At 48.6% G+C, this 17,513-nt stretch overlaps 1 protein-coding gene across 1 annotated transcript in view; it reads left to right on the top strand.

The window, feature by feature from the left end:
* LOC111143057 (CUB and Sushi multiple domains 2) overlaps positions 1–17,513 on the top strand; it is a 614,630-nt gene that overhangs the window by 292,195 nt on the left and 304,922 nt on the right. The window contains exons 7-9 of the mRNA XM_022496499.1: positions 7,861–7,938; positions 12,961–13,048; positions 13,747–13,871. Of these exons, the coding sequence (XP_022352207.1) occupies positions 7,861–7,938; positions 12,961–13,048; positions 13,747–13,871 (291 nt within the window). The remainder of the gene's footprint in view (positions 1–7,860; positions 7,939–12,960; positions 13,049–13,746; positions 13,872–17,513) is intronic.

The raw sequence follows: 17,513 nt of genomic DNA, 5'->3' as shown, positions 1-17,513 counted from the left end.
CCAAATCCTAGCCCGACTCTGCTGTTCCTCTCACTGCCTGTGTTGTCAAGTGAACTCTGGGAACCAGGAGTTGGGAGATACTCCACAGTGAGAGAATCAGCTCCTCTGCTTTCTGGAAGTCTGAGACACTGAGTCTCAGTTGTCTGCCGAAGAAACTCAAACATTTGAAACCAATTTGCATGCATCGAGATGCTTTTTATAGTAATAAACCCAAGCTTCTGGTTGGGTTTGAGCCAAAGTGCATCAGGCAGCCTATGTCCACGCTCAGACCTTCTCTCCAATTCCTGTCCACCTGCTGAGCTGCTCAGCCCTTGCCAGCCTCATTGTTATGTTCTGGATATCCAGGTGTCCTCCACGAATCGCAGACTTGCTGCTTCCAGGCTCAGGAGCCCAGAGCCCAGTGCCCCTGAGGCCAGCCTTCTAAACTCAATCAAAAGTGAGCCTGAACTGAAAACAGCATGAACACAAAATACAGCACCCCTCACCTCACCTGCTTTCAAGGGCAACCCAGTCCTTTTGCCAGGAAATGAACTCCAAGCACATATTCTTCTAACAGTTGGTCATTTCTTCATCCACACAGTCATCGGACGGTTCAGGGAAACTTCTGTGTGCTTGGCTCTGTCAGTCACAGGTCACAGATCTGTAAGCTTGGGGGACAAATAGGAGAACAGGACATGACATCACAGTAGAAAAAGGGCTTCAATAGGTGCCCGGATGAAGTCTTGTAAGGGCAGTGACTTCTCCCTGAGGTGGAGCCACAGCCACAGAGAGTAGGAAGCCTTTGAGTCAGGCCTTCGCCAGTGAGAGCTAGCCAAGCAGGGAAGAGGGGAAAAAGACATGCCAGGTAGAACAAAAAGCATTGCCCAGGCCATGAAACCAACAACTGATGGCCATAGAAATTTCCTTAAATATCTTTCTTCTGGTCATTTTCTGACTTGTCAGAAGTTGTTTGTGAAGACCACCACACAGCCTGTTAACAATGGCAAAGCACTAGTCTAGAAATTAGAACATTCCACTCCCATACTGCCCGCCATCTACCCTGCCAGGATCCTTGTCTTCTTCAGGGATTCTAGGGACTACGAGTTTTGCTGTGGTTAACCCACAGGCCACACCAGCAGCACCCAACAAAGTACTTCTTACAGACTTCAGTTGTTTTGTACATCCTACTGCCCATAGTTGGGTTGATGATTTCTTTTTCCACCATATTCAAAACGCCACCCAGCATAGTGTATAACCAGCTTCTGAGGAGCTGTACATTATTTTCTAAACTATTGACAATCCTTCCTCTCCTGGATTTTTGGCAATGGTCGTTGGTGGCATTTTGAGTGTTCTCCTTCCATTGTTGCTATACCAGTTTTTTGCTCTTTGTTAGCTAGAGCAGTGAATTTAAGATGGGAATGCGCCAAAGCAAGGCACCCAGATAGCGCCTTTTCCAGCAACGGGTCTTGGAGCATTCACTGTATCTGTTACTCCTTCCTTTCATTCTCTTCCATGTCACTTGTCCTGGTGACCTTCAGCACAGCTCTGCCATCTAAAGGGTCACCAGATGTCCCTGGAGCTTTTCTTTTCCACAGTCAGTAGTAGTGATTACCTGAATATTTCTCTTTTTGAATCTTGTCACTTCTCTCTTGCAAGCATGTGCCATCATCTTCCGTTACAATAACCTTTCCAACTTTTCCTAAATCATGAAGCAAATGATCTTGAAAATTCAGAGCCTGGCTCTCTTTTCCAAATACCACACCATCAGTAGCAAAAGCTTTGTTGGTTCTTTCCCTGAGACCAGAACCTGAAGCTTGGGTTGCTATAATCAACGAGCTGACATTTACCCTATTCCAAGTGAGTGTACTGAGGGCATCTTCAGCAGTCATAGCCCAAGACTTTCATTGGGCATTGGTGGTTTCAAGACTGGGTACCATGGACCGAACACCAGAAACCCTAAGTATCCTAGAATTTCCACTTCTGAACTATTGATGTCTTATTCAAGTAGGGAGATACGTAATTTTCGGCACCTTCTGTGCCTTTGATTCCTGCTTCAGTCCAGTGTTTTCCTGCCCCATATTGCGAGGATATTCTTTGAGCTTTTGTGATTTCATCAGAAATGATATTGCCGATTTGTCTGTCTCCATTTGCAGAAACTGTAGCTAACTGAGCAATGTCTTCAGAAGTTATCACAGCTTTAGGCTCCTCATAAGTTTAGGAATTGCAGTATCAACACAAAACATCACACCTTTCCTGATTTCCATTAGATTAACACCTTTGCTCATCTTCTCAAAGCCTTCCATGGCCATGGAGCATGCCAGTACAGTGGAAACAGTGATGCCACCCCAGCCTCTTTATTTGTGTGTTGGCAACATCCTGGTCAATGGTGGCACAATCGTCTTATATTTATCCCTCACCAAGTCCACTGACCTGGCAGGCGAAACCCCAACTTCCGTTACATTGAGGCTTTCTCAGCTCTATTCCATACCACTGCTCTTTCCACTGTTCTTCTCCATAGTAAGGGCTTCAGCATCTGCTAGAATGTCTGTACCTTGAAGCATTAGATCTTGGGCATCTGCAGCAAATTTTCCATCTTTGGCATAAATCTGAGCGAGGTAAGGAGCGAGTGTGCTAGACATTGACTTTGTCTAGCAAAGAACTGTGAATAATGAAAGCATATGTGCAGGGCTGGTGGCCAAGCAAGAGGCAGGCCATCAGTGACAAGGGAGGGGCAGGGTGCACACCCACCAAGTTTTCTAAGGGAAAAATCAGATTCTAATTTTTAAAAGATCATCCTCTGCAACACTTTGGGGGGTGAGTTAGAGAGAGTGAATCGGTGAATAAAATCCAAGCAGAAAAGGGTTTAGGGCAAGAGTGGCTTAGAATCCTGAAAGAAAGATATACATTGGATGATTTTTTTCTGAGGCTGAATGAACTAGGTTTGGTGACGGAACAGGTGTGGGGAGATGAAGTTATGGTCCAGCCAGTCATACAGCCAAGTGGTGGGGAAAGAGGAGTGATCAGGATTAGCGCCTGGGCTCAGCCTTGTGAAGGGAAGTCTGACTCCTTTGGGAGGAGGAGAAGCTGCAGGTTCCCTCCACTTTGTGATTCCCAGAGCTTTGGGGACAGGTTTAGCACCTCCCCTCCTCCACCAACAGGTCCTTGTCTCCTGCTAGCTCAGCCCAATAATTCATGCTGCAGACTAGAAAGGAATTTGTATTGCCAGATTCTTCTAGCTAAATGTGTACCATGTGTCCCGCTAACCTTTACAACAGCGGGGAAATGTCTTGTAATTAACCAGAATATAAAGGATGAATGGAGCAGCCTGGCAGTCTCCTGGAGTCATTATCATTCGGAGGAGATGAATGTACCTAGTAAGATTTCCATCAACCAGTTCAAGCCAGCACTTTTCTCTGGGAGTCCTGATTTTGTTCCCAGTGCAAAAAGATGTGCAAAAGGGAATTATATTTTGTATGTGAGTGTTTGGGGTCACGCATACCCAAGGGCACAAATTTGCTGTGGGTGTGCTGATTGTAGACACAGACGCATGTGTGGATCTGTGTGCAGGCACATACATATGTGCATCGAGGTGTGCATACAAGTGTGGCCGGGACTGTGGAGCTGGCCCCAGGCTCCGTTATATCTGCAGTGCATCAACGGTTACAAGATCCATTTTAAAGACCAGAACTTCGGTGTAATATCATTGGCACTACACTGTGGGCGCTCCCTGAATGAATGAATGAATGAATGAACAAATGAATGAATGGATACATGCCAGAAATTCTCTAGGTTCTTGCTACTTTATCCTGCCTTTCTGATTGGGTCTGTCAGTAGCATTCTGTGGAGATCTAGAGGCAGAAGCCCTCTTGTTCTCTGATGCTTTTTACCTGGCCTGCCCTGGTCTGTCGAGCTAGCTCTTACTAAGCTCATTTTGCGACTGATTTCCCATGGTGTTCCTTTTTCCTTGATCACTCACCGCCCACTTGGTCAGACTGTTTAAGAGACAAATTGGTTGTCTATAATTCAGGGTGTGACAACTTCCCTGGGATTGCTCAAAAACTGAGGCCCCAGCATATATGGAGGCGATTTCTTGATGTCCACATCCCCGCTAATATGGATCTTGCCAAGAGCTTACCCCCCAAGCCAAGACCACTTTCCTGATCCATTCATCAGCTCCCACTATGGTATGGGTCCACTGTATGGGCTTCCCTCCCCAAAGCCTGGGCCTGGGCCAGTTGGGCCTGGCATACATCCTTTAGAGATTGTGCTGTTGGTGTGAGGAACCACCATCCAGAGAGCAGGACCCCTGCCTTCCCCAGGCTTTTGTGTGGTGCTTACAGACAGCACCTCACAGACAGCACGGGCCATGAACTTCTGAGACCAACTCAGAGGAGTAAATAGTCCAAGGTTTATATGTAAATTAAGAAGCCCCTTGAGGCTTCTCAGGTTCCTTCTCATTCACTTCTTCTTACCGCTTTAGCAAATTCCATCCTGCAGTAAGTAGCAGGAAGGACAGAGTTCATTCCTGCTGGGGAGGATGATGTCAGCCACCGCTAACAGTGGCCTAAGGGTTATAAAGCACTGACCTGGTGGGTTACACAGCCCTTCTTGGGGAAGGCCGAGTAAAGTAGATGGGCACAGAAATTAGAAGGATTCCTTCTGGAGCCTCTTCCTGAGTGCAACCTTAAGAAGAGAGAAAGAAGGGCTCCCTCTTAACCATCTCCTCATGCCCACCTGCCTCTCATTGTCCCCCTTCAGCAGCAGCAGGGAAAACTGAAGGAGAATTTACCCCTGGAATGGCATTCGTGGTGCACCGGCCCCTCCTCACCTCCCTTCTTCCAGAGAACACTAGGATAGGAAACGAGGGAACTGGGAATACTCTTACTTCCTCTTTCTTGGCCAGGTGCCCAGAGTCATCTGCACAGACCTCCCATAGAGTGGACCACACTGGGTCATGGAGACCCTCTCCCCACCCCAGCCCCAGTGCCAGGGGATCAGGGAGAAGAGCTCGAGCTATCCCCACAGTACTGGGACCAGCCCTGTTCTCTAAGGGATGACTGAATCCAAGGAATTTCCCCCCTGCTGCACTGTATTAGCTAGGCTTGAATAATGCATGTTTCCCTACTAATACCCTCTGTTTGATAATGGGTCCACGTTAGTGTTCATTGGAAATTTTCCTGCTGGATACACATGGAAAGTAATGCACATTTATAAAAAGGCTTTGAATGCACGTTGGGAAGCAGTGACTCCATGTAGTAACTGAATTTGATCAGGCATTCAGTTTAGCAGCTTGCCAGGGGACAAACCCTTTGGGAACTTTTTGATATAGGCAGATCTGGGGGTTGTGGGGGGTTGGGAGATGGGCCCTTGCATGCCTGATCACTGTGGGCTTTAGTTTCGGGACTGGCATGTTACCTCAAGTGCAGAGCAAGTACGAGTTTTTCAGGACTGAGCTGGGGCAAAGGAAAGATTCTGGAGAAGATCAACAGTGCCCCTGGGATGGCTTTGGGGGCAGGTCACAAGAGAAGATGCTAAGGTTCAGCCAAGAGCACAGCTGCCTCCTGGCTGTGTGACCCGTAGAAAATCACTTAATAATAATCACTCTGAGCCACCATGTGATTATCTATCACATAGGTATAGTAACCACCAGTCAAGGTCGATGGATGTTTAAGGAGCAAGTGAAATGATTATCGAGGGCCCACCATGTACCAGGCTCTATTCTAGGCATGGAGGAGGCACCAGTGAACAAAACAGACGAAAATCCCTGCCTTCCTGGAGCTTATGTTGCATTGCGGGGGGACACAAACCAATGATCCTGTGTGTTAGAAAGTTAGGGATGTAAAGTAGGGAGGGGAGCTGCGGAGCTGGTGGTGCGGCGTCACTGTAATCACTGGTCAGAGAAGGCGTTTGTTTCTGCAGGGAAGCGGGGTTTGCACAGATGCTTCCAGGGAAAAAGGGAGGCATGAAGATACCCTTGGAGAAGAACATTTTAGGGAGCTGGCAGGTAGAAGCAGGAACACACTTGGCATATTTTAGGAACACCAGGGAGGCCCATGTGGCCGAACAAGAGTGATTAAGGTTGAAGATAAGGTCAGAAGGGTGCTGGGAGAGCAGATGGGACTGTGCAGGCCACTTGAAAGATGGGCTTTTACTTTAGGAGAGGCAGGTTGCCACTGAAGGGTTTTGAGCAGAGATATAATATGGTCTGACTTAGGGTTTGTTTTTTTTTAATTGACATATAGTGTATTATTTGTTTCAGGGGTACAGGTCTGTGAATCATCAGTCTTACACAATTCACAGCACTCACCATAGCACATACCCTCCCCAGTGTCCATCACCCATAGCACATACCCTCCCCAGTGTCCATCACCCAGCCACCCCATCCCTCCCACCACCCTCCACTCCAACATCCCTCAGTTTGTTTCCTGAGATTAAGAGTCTCTTATGCTTTGTCTCCCTCTCTGGTTTTGTCTTGTTTCATTTTTCCCTCCTTTCCCCTATGATCCTCTGTCTTGTTTCTCAAATTCCTCATATTAGTGAGATTATATGATAATGTCTTTCTCTGACTGACTTATTTCGCTAGCATAATACCCCCTAGTTCCATCCACATCATTACAAATGGCAAGATTTCGGGTTTTTGATGGTTGCATAATATTCCATTATATATATATATATACCACATCTTCTTTATCCATTCATCTGTTGATGGACATCTAGGCTCTTTCCATAGTTTGACTAATGTGGACATTGCTGCTATAAACTTTGAGGAGCATGGGTCTGACTTATGTTTTAAAAGGATCCCTCTGGCCCTTGTATTAAGAACAGGCTATATGGGGCAGGGAGGATGGGAGGTCATGGCAACCAGGGAGAATCACCAGAGATTTCCATGGCAGACATGGAAACTGCATTGGGATCTACTTGGAAGGGTTTGAGGCATCCTGACGGATCAGGTGTGGGTAGTAGGTGTGAGTGAAACAGACAAGTCAGGGATGCTGACCTGAATAAAAGAACTTGAAAGGCATTTAGCCCAGGGCCTGGCACACAGGAAGTGCCTGGTCACAGTTGCTGCTACCACTGCTGGGTACTCATCTGAGAAGGCTGAGCCACCAGCAGGGGCCAGCAGGGAGAAGGCTTGGGAGTCTGGGACAGATGCATCGAACAGTATACCCAGAGAATGGATGAAGCCCTTAGAGGCCAGCAAAATGTCTTGGGGACCTGAGGAAGTCAGACACAAAGGAGGTGGATGGCTTCAGAGGATTGGCCTTTGGAACAGTGGCATCCTGGCTCTGATGCCTTTTCTGTGCTCTTTAGCAAACTCCTGATGAGCTGTGGATTAGACTGAGATGGGATCAGAACCCAATTCAGTCATCAGGGCACCACCTGAACCAGGCACCATCCCCCAGGGACCTCCAGGACTCTGCTTCCCCTGCCCACAGTAGGTCGGCTAGCATAGGCTGGGCTCAGCTAGCCAACTGGTTCTGCCACATATGCTACTCATCCTCCTGGGACCAACCATGATCTCTCCTAGGGATGGTCGGGATGTGAGAGGACAAGCCTAATCTGACAGGTACTTTATAAGCCCTCAGACACATCAAGACCTCCAAAATTCCAGTTGCTGAACCCAAAGTCAACAGGTGAGGGAATATACCCCACCTTTTTAATGGGAAGAACTATAAAGTCACATTGCAAAGTGTGAAGATATAGGGAGGGTGACAGTTTGGGGGGCATTGCTGCAATCAAGTGCACCTTTTGCCCAGAGGGATTTCTGGCTTTGACCCACCTTGGAATATCCCAAGCCAAGAGTGGGGATTATTCTAGAAGGACCCCATCCCTAGTCACCAATAACAACTAAAATGGTTTTCCCTCTTACCTCCTCTCTAGTCAAGAAGCAAATTGAGTTGAAGTCTCGAGGTGTGAAGCTGATGCCCAGCAAACACAACAGCCAGAAGACATCTGTGTGTAAGTGTCTGCCTGCCTGCTCGCCTGCCGGGCCTCTTGCCTGAGGTCAGACCTACTGGTGCTGTGACTGCAGGGAAGCCAGATGATGCTAGAGTGATTTCCCTTCAATCCTGCCTCCTTCTGTCTTGGGTTCTGCACATGGACACACTGACCTAGTGGCCAGTGAGCAGCCCCAGGGTCTGACCTTTGCCTCCTCCTCCTCCTCCACCTCCTCTCCTCCCTGCACTTCCCTCCCTCCTCTTCTTTCCCTCTCACTTCCCATTGTAACTGTAGCCCAGGGAGTCATTACTGCTACATTTCTTTCTTTATTTTTCCTTTTGAATCACTTCCACCTGCTAAAACAGTCCTCTTTCTGCTCCTTGCCTAGGAGTCAGTTACCCCCAGCTGGGATCTTGGAGGCTGCAGGGTCCCCATTGCAGGTCCCAGAGCAAGATCCTGTTCCAGGGTCCCTGGACCTGGCTGGGCTAGAGGGTGGGCTCCTGCATTCAACCCCTCAGTCAGTACTGGGGTCTCTGTGCTGGGGCATGGGGTGATTTTGTCTATGAGAACATGTTTCTGCTATTGATGTTTGAATGATTAAAAGGGGAACATCTGGTGCTGGGGAATGGGCTGGAATGTCACCCTAGAAACAACTGATTAGAGCCTGTGCTAAGGGACTTTTGGGCTAGTGTATGAGAAGGGGTTCAGGAAGGTTCTGGGCCACCCCTGGAGGGCTGGACTTGAAAGCAATGGAGATTTTCCCAAGAACCCCTCAGGTTTTGTTCTGAAGTTGAGTATAGGGAGCCTTCTGTGGTTAGGGACGCCCAGATGACCAGCTTTCTGCTTTTCCTTCTCCTGCCCTTCCTTTGCCTTTCTGCTTCTCTCTCTCCCAATCTTCCCACCCTCCTTCTTCCACATCCTCTCTGCTGTCTGCTCCTTCAGTTTCTCCCCTTCATCCTGACTCTCTCCTTTCATCTCACCTCCACATGCTCACTTCTCTTAAGGGTCTGGAAGTACTTCCTGAGAGGGATGGAGAGCAGCCATCAGTGGTTCCAGAGCTCTGTGCCATGTATGTGGCAGGGAACCGGGTGGGGGAGAGGCCCCGACCGAACTGAGGCTGGCTATGGGATTTTTCTCTGGTTCTTCAAGTCTCCAGGGACTGTCATCTCTGACATTCTGCCCTTGATGGCAAAGGGGCGGCCAGGAGCCTTGCTTCTGTGCTGCATGAGGGTGCCAGGGGAAGGAGCAAGGGGAACCGAGGGTTAAACCAGGAGTCTGCAGAGCAGGCTTGAGCCATGGCTCTGGCCCTCACAGTCTCATTCCTTCTGTAGCCACAGGAGAGGAGATGAACTGAGGTTGGCATGATTGTTTCAGAGTTTTCCCTGGAGCCACCAGCAGACTTCAGGGACATGGCCCAGATTTGAGAGAGCAAGTTTTTATCCCTGTGTGTTTTCAAGTGACTCTGTTACTCCAGGCACTAGTATCTCAGTTTCCAAATCTGTGAAATGGATGCAAAACCTTCTTCCCAAGGGTGCTGTTGAATCTAGGATGGGCCTTCCTGACCTAGGACTTGAGGAGGTCCGTGAACTGGCTAAAAACTACATGTGATATTGTGGGTGCACTTTGGGGGAGGGGGCATGTGTTTCATTAGCTACTCAGGTGCCTGAAACTCCCTCAGAAAGATGAAGAAAGCTTATTCTCATGAAATAATGCAGGAAATCTGAAAAAGATACACATCACTCTACTATAAGACACGGATCTCCCCTCTGAGGTTTCCTCAGAGACAGACGGGTTCACGGCTACAGTGTGTGGAAGGCAGGCCACCAAATGTCTGCAGGTGTCTGGCCCTTGGTGGCCTACCCACACTCCCTGTGGACAGATGTCGTGAACTTCAGGGGAAGAGTGGACCCCCCGACCTATCCCAAACCCTACATACTGCCTTCACTGGGTGGTCCGTGGGTACCACCAACTCCTGGCCATCAATCCCGACTGCCCGCATGTCCCTGCCTCCTTCACCTTGGGTGGAAGACACTGCCTTTCTGAGCGTGTTTCGGCTTCTTGGGGTAAGGCCCACTCTCCCTTTCCTCCCATCCCTCTGTAGTCAACAGCGAATCAATGCTACAAACATAAGCAGCTGGTTGAATAGCCAGGAGAGGCTGGGATTAAAGAAAGAGAGGGGAAAGCCCTCTTGACTCCGTCATTCACACATAAAGTGTTCAGTTCACGGGGACTTATCTTTGCTTGTTTCCCGGGGAGCCTGGAAGTCCTTGCACTCAGGCCTCCCAGGAAGACAGGTCTTGGGGGACTGTGAGTACTTACCCCAGGCTGGTGACTTCCAGGATGGTGCCTGAGCCTTACTTCCAGGGGCCTAATGAAAGGGGGTGTGGCACACGTGCGGGGCTGGGGTTGGGTAGGTGGGTTCTGCCGTGGGCTCTCTTCTTTGGTCCAGCCACATCCTCATCCCACAGCCTTTAGCTCTGTGTGCTTCCTGGGTGGTGTGAGTACTGGGCAAGAGGGCAGGAAACTGCTGTACTGTGTTAACATGCTACCAGGGGCGGCGTGGTTCCCATGCGATGGGCTCCAGGGACTGTGGGAGGGGTGTGGCCAGTGGGCAGGGGTGAGTAGGCCAGGCCGGAGGAAGGTGAGCACTTGGCTGACAAGTCCTTAGGGGGGCTGGATCGTGGTGAGGCTGGCTTACTGAAGTAAGTACTGGCATACAGAACTGGCATCCTCATCTTCTTAGAACAGAGCCTTCTCTCGCCTTTCTACCCCCAGGGGATCCTGGAGACCCTGTTACCGCCTTCCTTCCTGTTGCTTGTGGAACACAGAGGCTCCAGGAAGCGGGACGTCCATCTCATTATCCCTGCCTGGGGGGTCCTGCACTGGCAGGAATGGTGATGTTGCTGAGTTTAGGATGTGAAAGCCTTGGAAAGAGAGGGTTCACTGGGAAGGGGTTGGGAGTGGGGGACATGCCTGGCATGAGTGACTGGCTTTAACAGGGCAATATGGAATATTGGAGAAGGAGAGGCTCCCTGAGAGGCCTTGAGCTCAGTGCATCACAACCAAGAAGATACCAGGTGTGTGGCTTGTGTGGCATCTGTCCAGATCCCCAGGTCCCCTTGGCTAGCCACCCTCTGGGATACCTGGAGGTTTGAATGGGGTCTACACAAGTCTTCTAACTGTAGAAATGAGCTCCAGGCTCCAAGAGTCTGAGATAGGACTCCACGGTCCCCAGGTGAGACATGCCCTTGCTCCCTCTCCCCACACTTTAGTCTTCCAGGAGCCCTGGGGACTCTTTCTTTGCCACATCCATTCCCACGCCCTCATGTCCGTCCCCACTGCCAGGCTCTTGTCCTTCACCTCGACAGTCCTAAAACTTCCCAACTGATCTCCCAGGCACCGCCCCCCTACCCCCACTGAGCATCTTACTGGCCCCTTCTACCCCAGGACTCTTCAGTGGCTCCCCATAATTTTCAGGATCAGACTTAAACCCCTCAAAGTTCTGACCTCCAAAGCTTCACCTTCCACTCTTCATGTCACTGGTACCCTCTCTTCTATTCTGGCCACACTGGGCAACCCCCAGTTCTATTTCCATGTCTTCACTTCACCTTCCTGTGTTCCTCTGTCTCCCTAAACTGCCATTCCTCTTTCACCATGTGTTCAGATCCTACGATCTTAGACGACTCATATTAAATGCCATGTCCTCCAGGCAGGCTTCCATGCTTCTCTCAGCAACATAAGACAGGTCTTCCCTCTCAGCCTCCCTACAGCTGTGTCTTTCATCACTTCCCTGTTGTGGTTCTACAGTTTGTTTGTTTCATATCTTTACTTGAATGGGAGCTCCTGGAAGACAGTGGTCACATCTGATATCTGACAGTTGTATCTCCATGGAGTCCAAAAATAGGGCCTTGTACATAGTAGGTGCTCACTTAATACTTGCTGTGTACCAATGTATGGGAATGAGTGGGTGGGTGAATGAATGAGGAATGGAGCCGTTGCTCATATTGTGGGACATTGAGTGGGTAGGAGGGACATGGGGTAACTCAGAGAATGTTGTTCCACGCTCCCTGTCATCTCTGTCTTGAGGGTGCAATTGGGACTGTGGGATGGGTAAGGCCTTGAATGGATAGTCCTCTGGCCAAGCTGTATGCCAGGCCCCAGCTCCTGGTCATCCCGAAAGCCAGGAATCCAGAGGTGGGAGAGAGCTCCAACCTCATGAGTATGAGCATCTCGAGAACAGTAAACCAGCAGGGGCCAGAGGGTTTCTACCCTCTTCACTGGAGACAGGAGAAAACCGTGTATCCGCCGCCCCCTGACCAGGCTTCTCCTTTGGCAGAGAGGACCATGCACATGGTTGTATAAACAGCACTCTGGTGTTGGCAAGTGTGAGAACATCCCACCACCTGCCAGCACCACCACGGGGGCCGCCTCTGCGTGGTGCTCTTGGCCGGTGGCGTTGGATCGGGGATGCACTGCTTCCTGCTTACTCAGCTTGAGAAGTGTCCGATGGGAAGAGGTTTCTTGGCAGAAATAGCCACATTTGAGCTAACGGCCCTGCTTTGAACTTCAGACTGCAGCTTTCTCTTACATTCTTTACTGTTCCTGATCACACATCCACCTTTTATTTAACTTTCTTTGAGTCATTTCTCCATGTGGGGCTGAGGTTGGGGGTGATCATCTCATCTAGAGTCGCCACCCCCGGATCCAAAGCACAGGGTGAGGAGATCACTGGGGGGCTGAGGCCTGTCCACTTCTGGCCACTGGCTTGGGGTGAGGGAACTGGGTGGTTGCTGGTTTGGGGAACCTGCCTCGAACCCCCATGCCCTTGATGAATTTCACTTCAGACTTTGCTCACAAAGGAATTTGTCAAAAGCAGCTCCCCACCTTGCACACTCATGAAGCCTGAACCAGGAGACCCCACAACCCCACAGCCCCACGGGGCAGGGCCTCATTCTGTCTCTGTGTCCACCCCCCACCCTGAGCCGCTGCCCTGGATGTGCCTTCCTGTGATTACCCATCTCTGTGCTGTTTTTTGCCTTGTAGTAACTCAGGTTGGTGTGTCCCAAGGGCATAATATGTGTCCAGACCCTGGCATACCTGAAAGGGGCAAAAGACTAGGCTCGGATTTCAGGTAAGACCTGTTCGGGAACTTTCTAATTGCAAAGAAGGGTGGCTCGCCTGGTTGGGGGGAAGACAAGGGCTGGTCTTCTTAGAGGTACTATGCAGAGGACAGTATGGATTTAGGAATAGACACTTTTTGGAAAAGAACTGTGACCTCTGGCATTCTTTCCTGGGCCAGTCCTGGGACCAGTGCCTGTAGGTTTTAGGGGAAGGAGAGAGCTGCAGACTGCTAGTGTTACCCAGCAAAACTATCCCTGGGGTACAGGAACTGCCCTCACCAGTAACGACGTGCCAGCAGCTGCTTATATCTCCATCATCTGGAGATCCTAGGGCCCCAAGATGGCACATCTTACAGTGTTTCTAATAATCAAACTATCTTCCCCAAATCCTCCATTTTCATTAAAGTTTATGGGTACCATCCACCCACTCTTAGCTGTCCTAATTGGTACTTATCTCAGAACATGGCTCTTTTGTTCACAAAGTCACCTTTTAACTCAATCCTAAGACCATTAAATGGTCCAAAAAAAAAAAAAAATGAAGAGCAGATGTTCCTCTCAGTGGAGATTTTAAGTGATACAACAGTGGAGTAGAGATGAAGGGCCAGAGGGAAAATAATGTTTGGCATGGTGCTTGTTTGTGGAGCAGGGAAGGACTTGGGTGGGCCTGGCAGACCCAGAGCTGAGCTCACAGAAACACCTTGTCTCCCAGGTTAGGATCCAGCGTCCAGTTCACCTGCAGCGAGGGCTATGACCTGCAAGGGTCCAAGCGGATCACCTGTATGAAAGTGAGCGACATGTTTGCGGCCTGGAGCGACCATAGGCCAGTCTGCCGAGGTGAGGGCGCCCTGGGAGAGGGAGGCTGGCCAGAAACCAGGATGGGCAGGGAGGATGGAGCTCAGCTCCTGGTCCCTGAGGGTACAGGCTTACATCCGGACTGGCTCACCTCACTCTTGCCGTGTTCCAGGCCTTGGGTTCTGCATTCATTGACTAACTTAAAACTACATTTAGTTAGCACCTTCTCTGTATCAAGGCCTGTGCTAGGATCAGGGGCTACAGAGGTGGGGATGAGAGACATGGCCTCTGCCCTGCGTGGACCTTACAATCAGGTGGGGGAGACACATATGAAGCAGGTTGCTAGCTCATGGCACAAATACATCTCAACTACACCTCACATGGAAGGGAAGTCACCCTGTGTAACATTACCTTGATTCCCTCCATTGTAACACATTTATACCCTAAACCTTCCATCTCAATGCCTTTGTTTCTTTCCACGTGCTCAGTAATCCATAGACCTGTCATCTCGAGAAGAATGTTCTTAGCTAGGCAAGAATCATGTGGACCATGATATCAGAAGGCTCCTCCATGGGATTCTTCTAACCTCACACCTGGGCATCTTGTTTTCAAAGACCTGCCCCCCCATCCCTAGCTATCACATGGCCCGAGGCTGGACTGCTGGAGCCCCTGTCCCCCACATCTTAAAATAGTAGACCTGAATGTTTTCCTTCCCTGGGACAGGACAGCAGCTGCTTCTATGGTAGAGAAACCCCTGGCCTCATCCTCCAGGGCAGCGGTAGCTGGCTTTTCATTTCCTCTGTTCTGTGTGCATCTCCTTTCCACTGTTTGTGCACATGACCAGAGCTCAGTTCTTGGTGCAAGAGTGCAAGAGTGAGCAGTCTCTCTGGAGATTGTGAACGAAGCCAACAGTTGCTCTTTTGAGGGCCCCTGTGGAAGAGAAGGTACATTGCCTGCCATAAATTTAAGTTCAATTTAAGAAGGAGATGCTTTGCCTCTCTCCAGGCTTATGTGCCAAGATGAAATTGATGCACAGAGAGGGGTCCGGGGGAAAGAACTTGGATGATGATTACACTAAGGAAGGGACCGAGTTGGAGCTGAAACCCACTCCCTTTTTGTAAATGTGTTATTGAGTAATCTTGGAAGAAGGTCATGAAAATACCTTTGAAAGAAGCCTCGGATGTATTCATTCTCACTCAACTTCGAGGTGGCCATGACCCACAATTAGTAATGTACTTTGTGTTCCCACTGATTGTAGTAGCTATATTATTTCAAGGATTCCACTTAGCTAATATTTTTAAAAAATCAAACAAAAGACCAAGTCTTAGGTATAACTCTCAGCTTTGCCACCAGCTAGCCATGGGCAGTTTGGCAAATCATCTATTTTCCTTGGCCTTATTTTCTTACCATTTATATAATGGTACCTCCCCTAACCATCTTGTATTAATTTGAGAGTTGTGGATATGGAAACATCTTGTGAATCAGAATGAGTTTGACAGGAAAAGGAGTATCCTCACGCTAGAATATCGGCTCAATAGAGCAAGAATGCCTAGAATGGGGCCTGGTACATAGTAGGTGTTCAATAACAGATGTTGAATGAATAATTGAATGAATGAATAATCGGAGCAAACACTCCCAATTCCAGGGAGCCAAGAAACCAGCTGTGTAGAGAGGCATTGAATTATCATGTCTGAGGACAAAAAGGACCCTGGGCCAATCTATTTTACAAAATTTCTTTTGAGGAGGCAGAGTAACAATGCCTTTGGACAGTAGTGGAATCCAGTCTTTCCCAAAACCTTTTCATTGGCGGAAGATTCTTCTTTTAGGAAGGGTGGTGGTTTACGTGAATGTGCCCAGGGAAGAACTGGCATTTCGGAATGAAGTTCACAGTCAAGTTATCATGCTTACCTTTTTCTCCAGAAGTGTTGTGTGGCCCATTCAGGTTATGTCCAGTGATTTTGACACACTAGACTCTAAATTCTCTGCCACCCTGTTAACTGAGCTTTGGGCTAAGCTTTATGCATCTGTTCTCCTCTCATCCTCTGCTTCTGGGAGGCAGAGGAAAATAGTGGGAAACAAAGCCAAATACCCAACTTTTGTAGCAACATGGACAGGACTGGAAGAGATGATGCTGAGTGAAATAAGTCAAGCAGAGAGAGTCAATTATCATATGGTTTCACTGATTTGTGGAGCATAACAAATAGCATGGAGGACAAGGGGAGTTAGAGAGGAGAAGGGAGTTGAGGGAAATTGGAAGGGGAGGTGAACCATGAGAGACTATGGACTCTGAAAAACAATCTGAGGGTTTTGAAGGGGCGGGGGTGGGAAGTTGGGGGAACCAGGTGGTGGGTATTGGAGAGGGCACGGATTGCATGGAGCACTGGGTGTGTGCAAAAACAATGCATACTGTTACGCTGAAAATAAATTTTAAAAATTTTAAAAATAAAAAAAAAAAAAAGAACTGCATTCAAAGGCAACTCCCACCACTTTGTAGCTGGGTGTCCTCGGGCCAGTTCCTGCACCTCTCTGAATCTTTTTTTTGTCCGCTAAAAAGCAGTGATTCTAGAACATGAGTATTCCTTGGCTTTACCTTGAGGCCTAGAGGAGGTGGTGGATTGAAAGTGCTCACTTAGAAATGATCCAGGAGCATCTGCAAGGCTCCCTCATGGCACCATCTGCACATGGCCTCCCCCCGCACCCCCCCAGCCTGGGAGCTATAGGGCTCCTCAGCCCTAGCCTCTAGGGCTACAGGGTTTTAGATGCCAGTTCCCTCTCTGTCTTGGCCAGTCGTACCATAATCACACAGTTTGGGGAGGTACACAGACTTTGATCTAGATCACAACTCTGCTGCCTATTAGCTTGCTGGACCTGGGTGGGTTCCTGCCTCATTTTGAGCCACAGAGCCCTCGTGAACTAGGAAAAGGAAACCTCTCCTTCCTCATGCTGGTGACATTTAAACAAGCCATTTTATAGAAAGTAACCAGTGCCAACTGTGGTAGAGAGAGGGGCTTCTCAGCTCAGGTTAAAATGCTCTCTCCCCCTCCTGTTTTCTCTCCCCTCCTAACCCTCTGTCATTGGAAGGGAGCAAGAGACAAGGCAAAGCCTCCCAGGTTTGGACTTGGATGGCCTGTCCTCGGCTTCCCTGGAGGCTAAGGGCTGAGACAGAGATTAGATTCAAGGGTCCTCTCATTGTGGCAGTTTTGAAAGTTTTTCTTTTAAAAATCTCTTGTTTTTAATTAGTTAGAATTATTATCATAATTGTAAATTTTTATAGAAGTCTAAGTGAACCCCACTTTGAGAATAAAAAGGGACAAAACTCTTTGAATTCCAGGATAGCTCTACTAATAAGCAGGTTATCAAAAGATCTCATTCTAAAAAGGATTTACCACTAATAACAGTGGTATTATTTTTCCTCTAATGCATTTAAAATATGATTTGATTTTAAATATTCATTTTCCACACAATTAATTCTGCTAAAACATGGGGCCTGGCAAATAATAGGTTCTCAACAAATGTTGGAGGATGACCTGAATGGATCGGTGATTGAAATGAGCGAACAATATGGGACTGTGCCTTCATTTTGGAATTTGAAATTAGGTATTCACAGGTTTTTCTTCTCTTTCCATCCCACCGAAGAAATAAGTTCCAAAAAGAAAGAAAGAAAGAAAAAGAAAAGAGTTTCGA

Source organism: Enhydra lutris, unplaced genomic scaffold (genome assembly GCF_002288905.1).
Source record: "Enhydra lutris kenyoni isolate GAN:26980312 unplaced genomic scaffold, ASM228890v2 scaffoldscaffold9, whole genome shotgun sequence".
Classification (NCBI taxonomy): domain Eukaryota; kingdom Metazoa; phylum Chordata; class Mammalia; order Carnivora; family Mustelidae; genus Enhydra; species Enhydra lutris.
The sequence above is the reverse complement of the archived record's forward strand: the minus strand, read 5'-3'. Positions and strand labels throughout refer to the sequence as shown.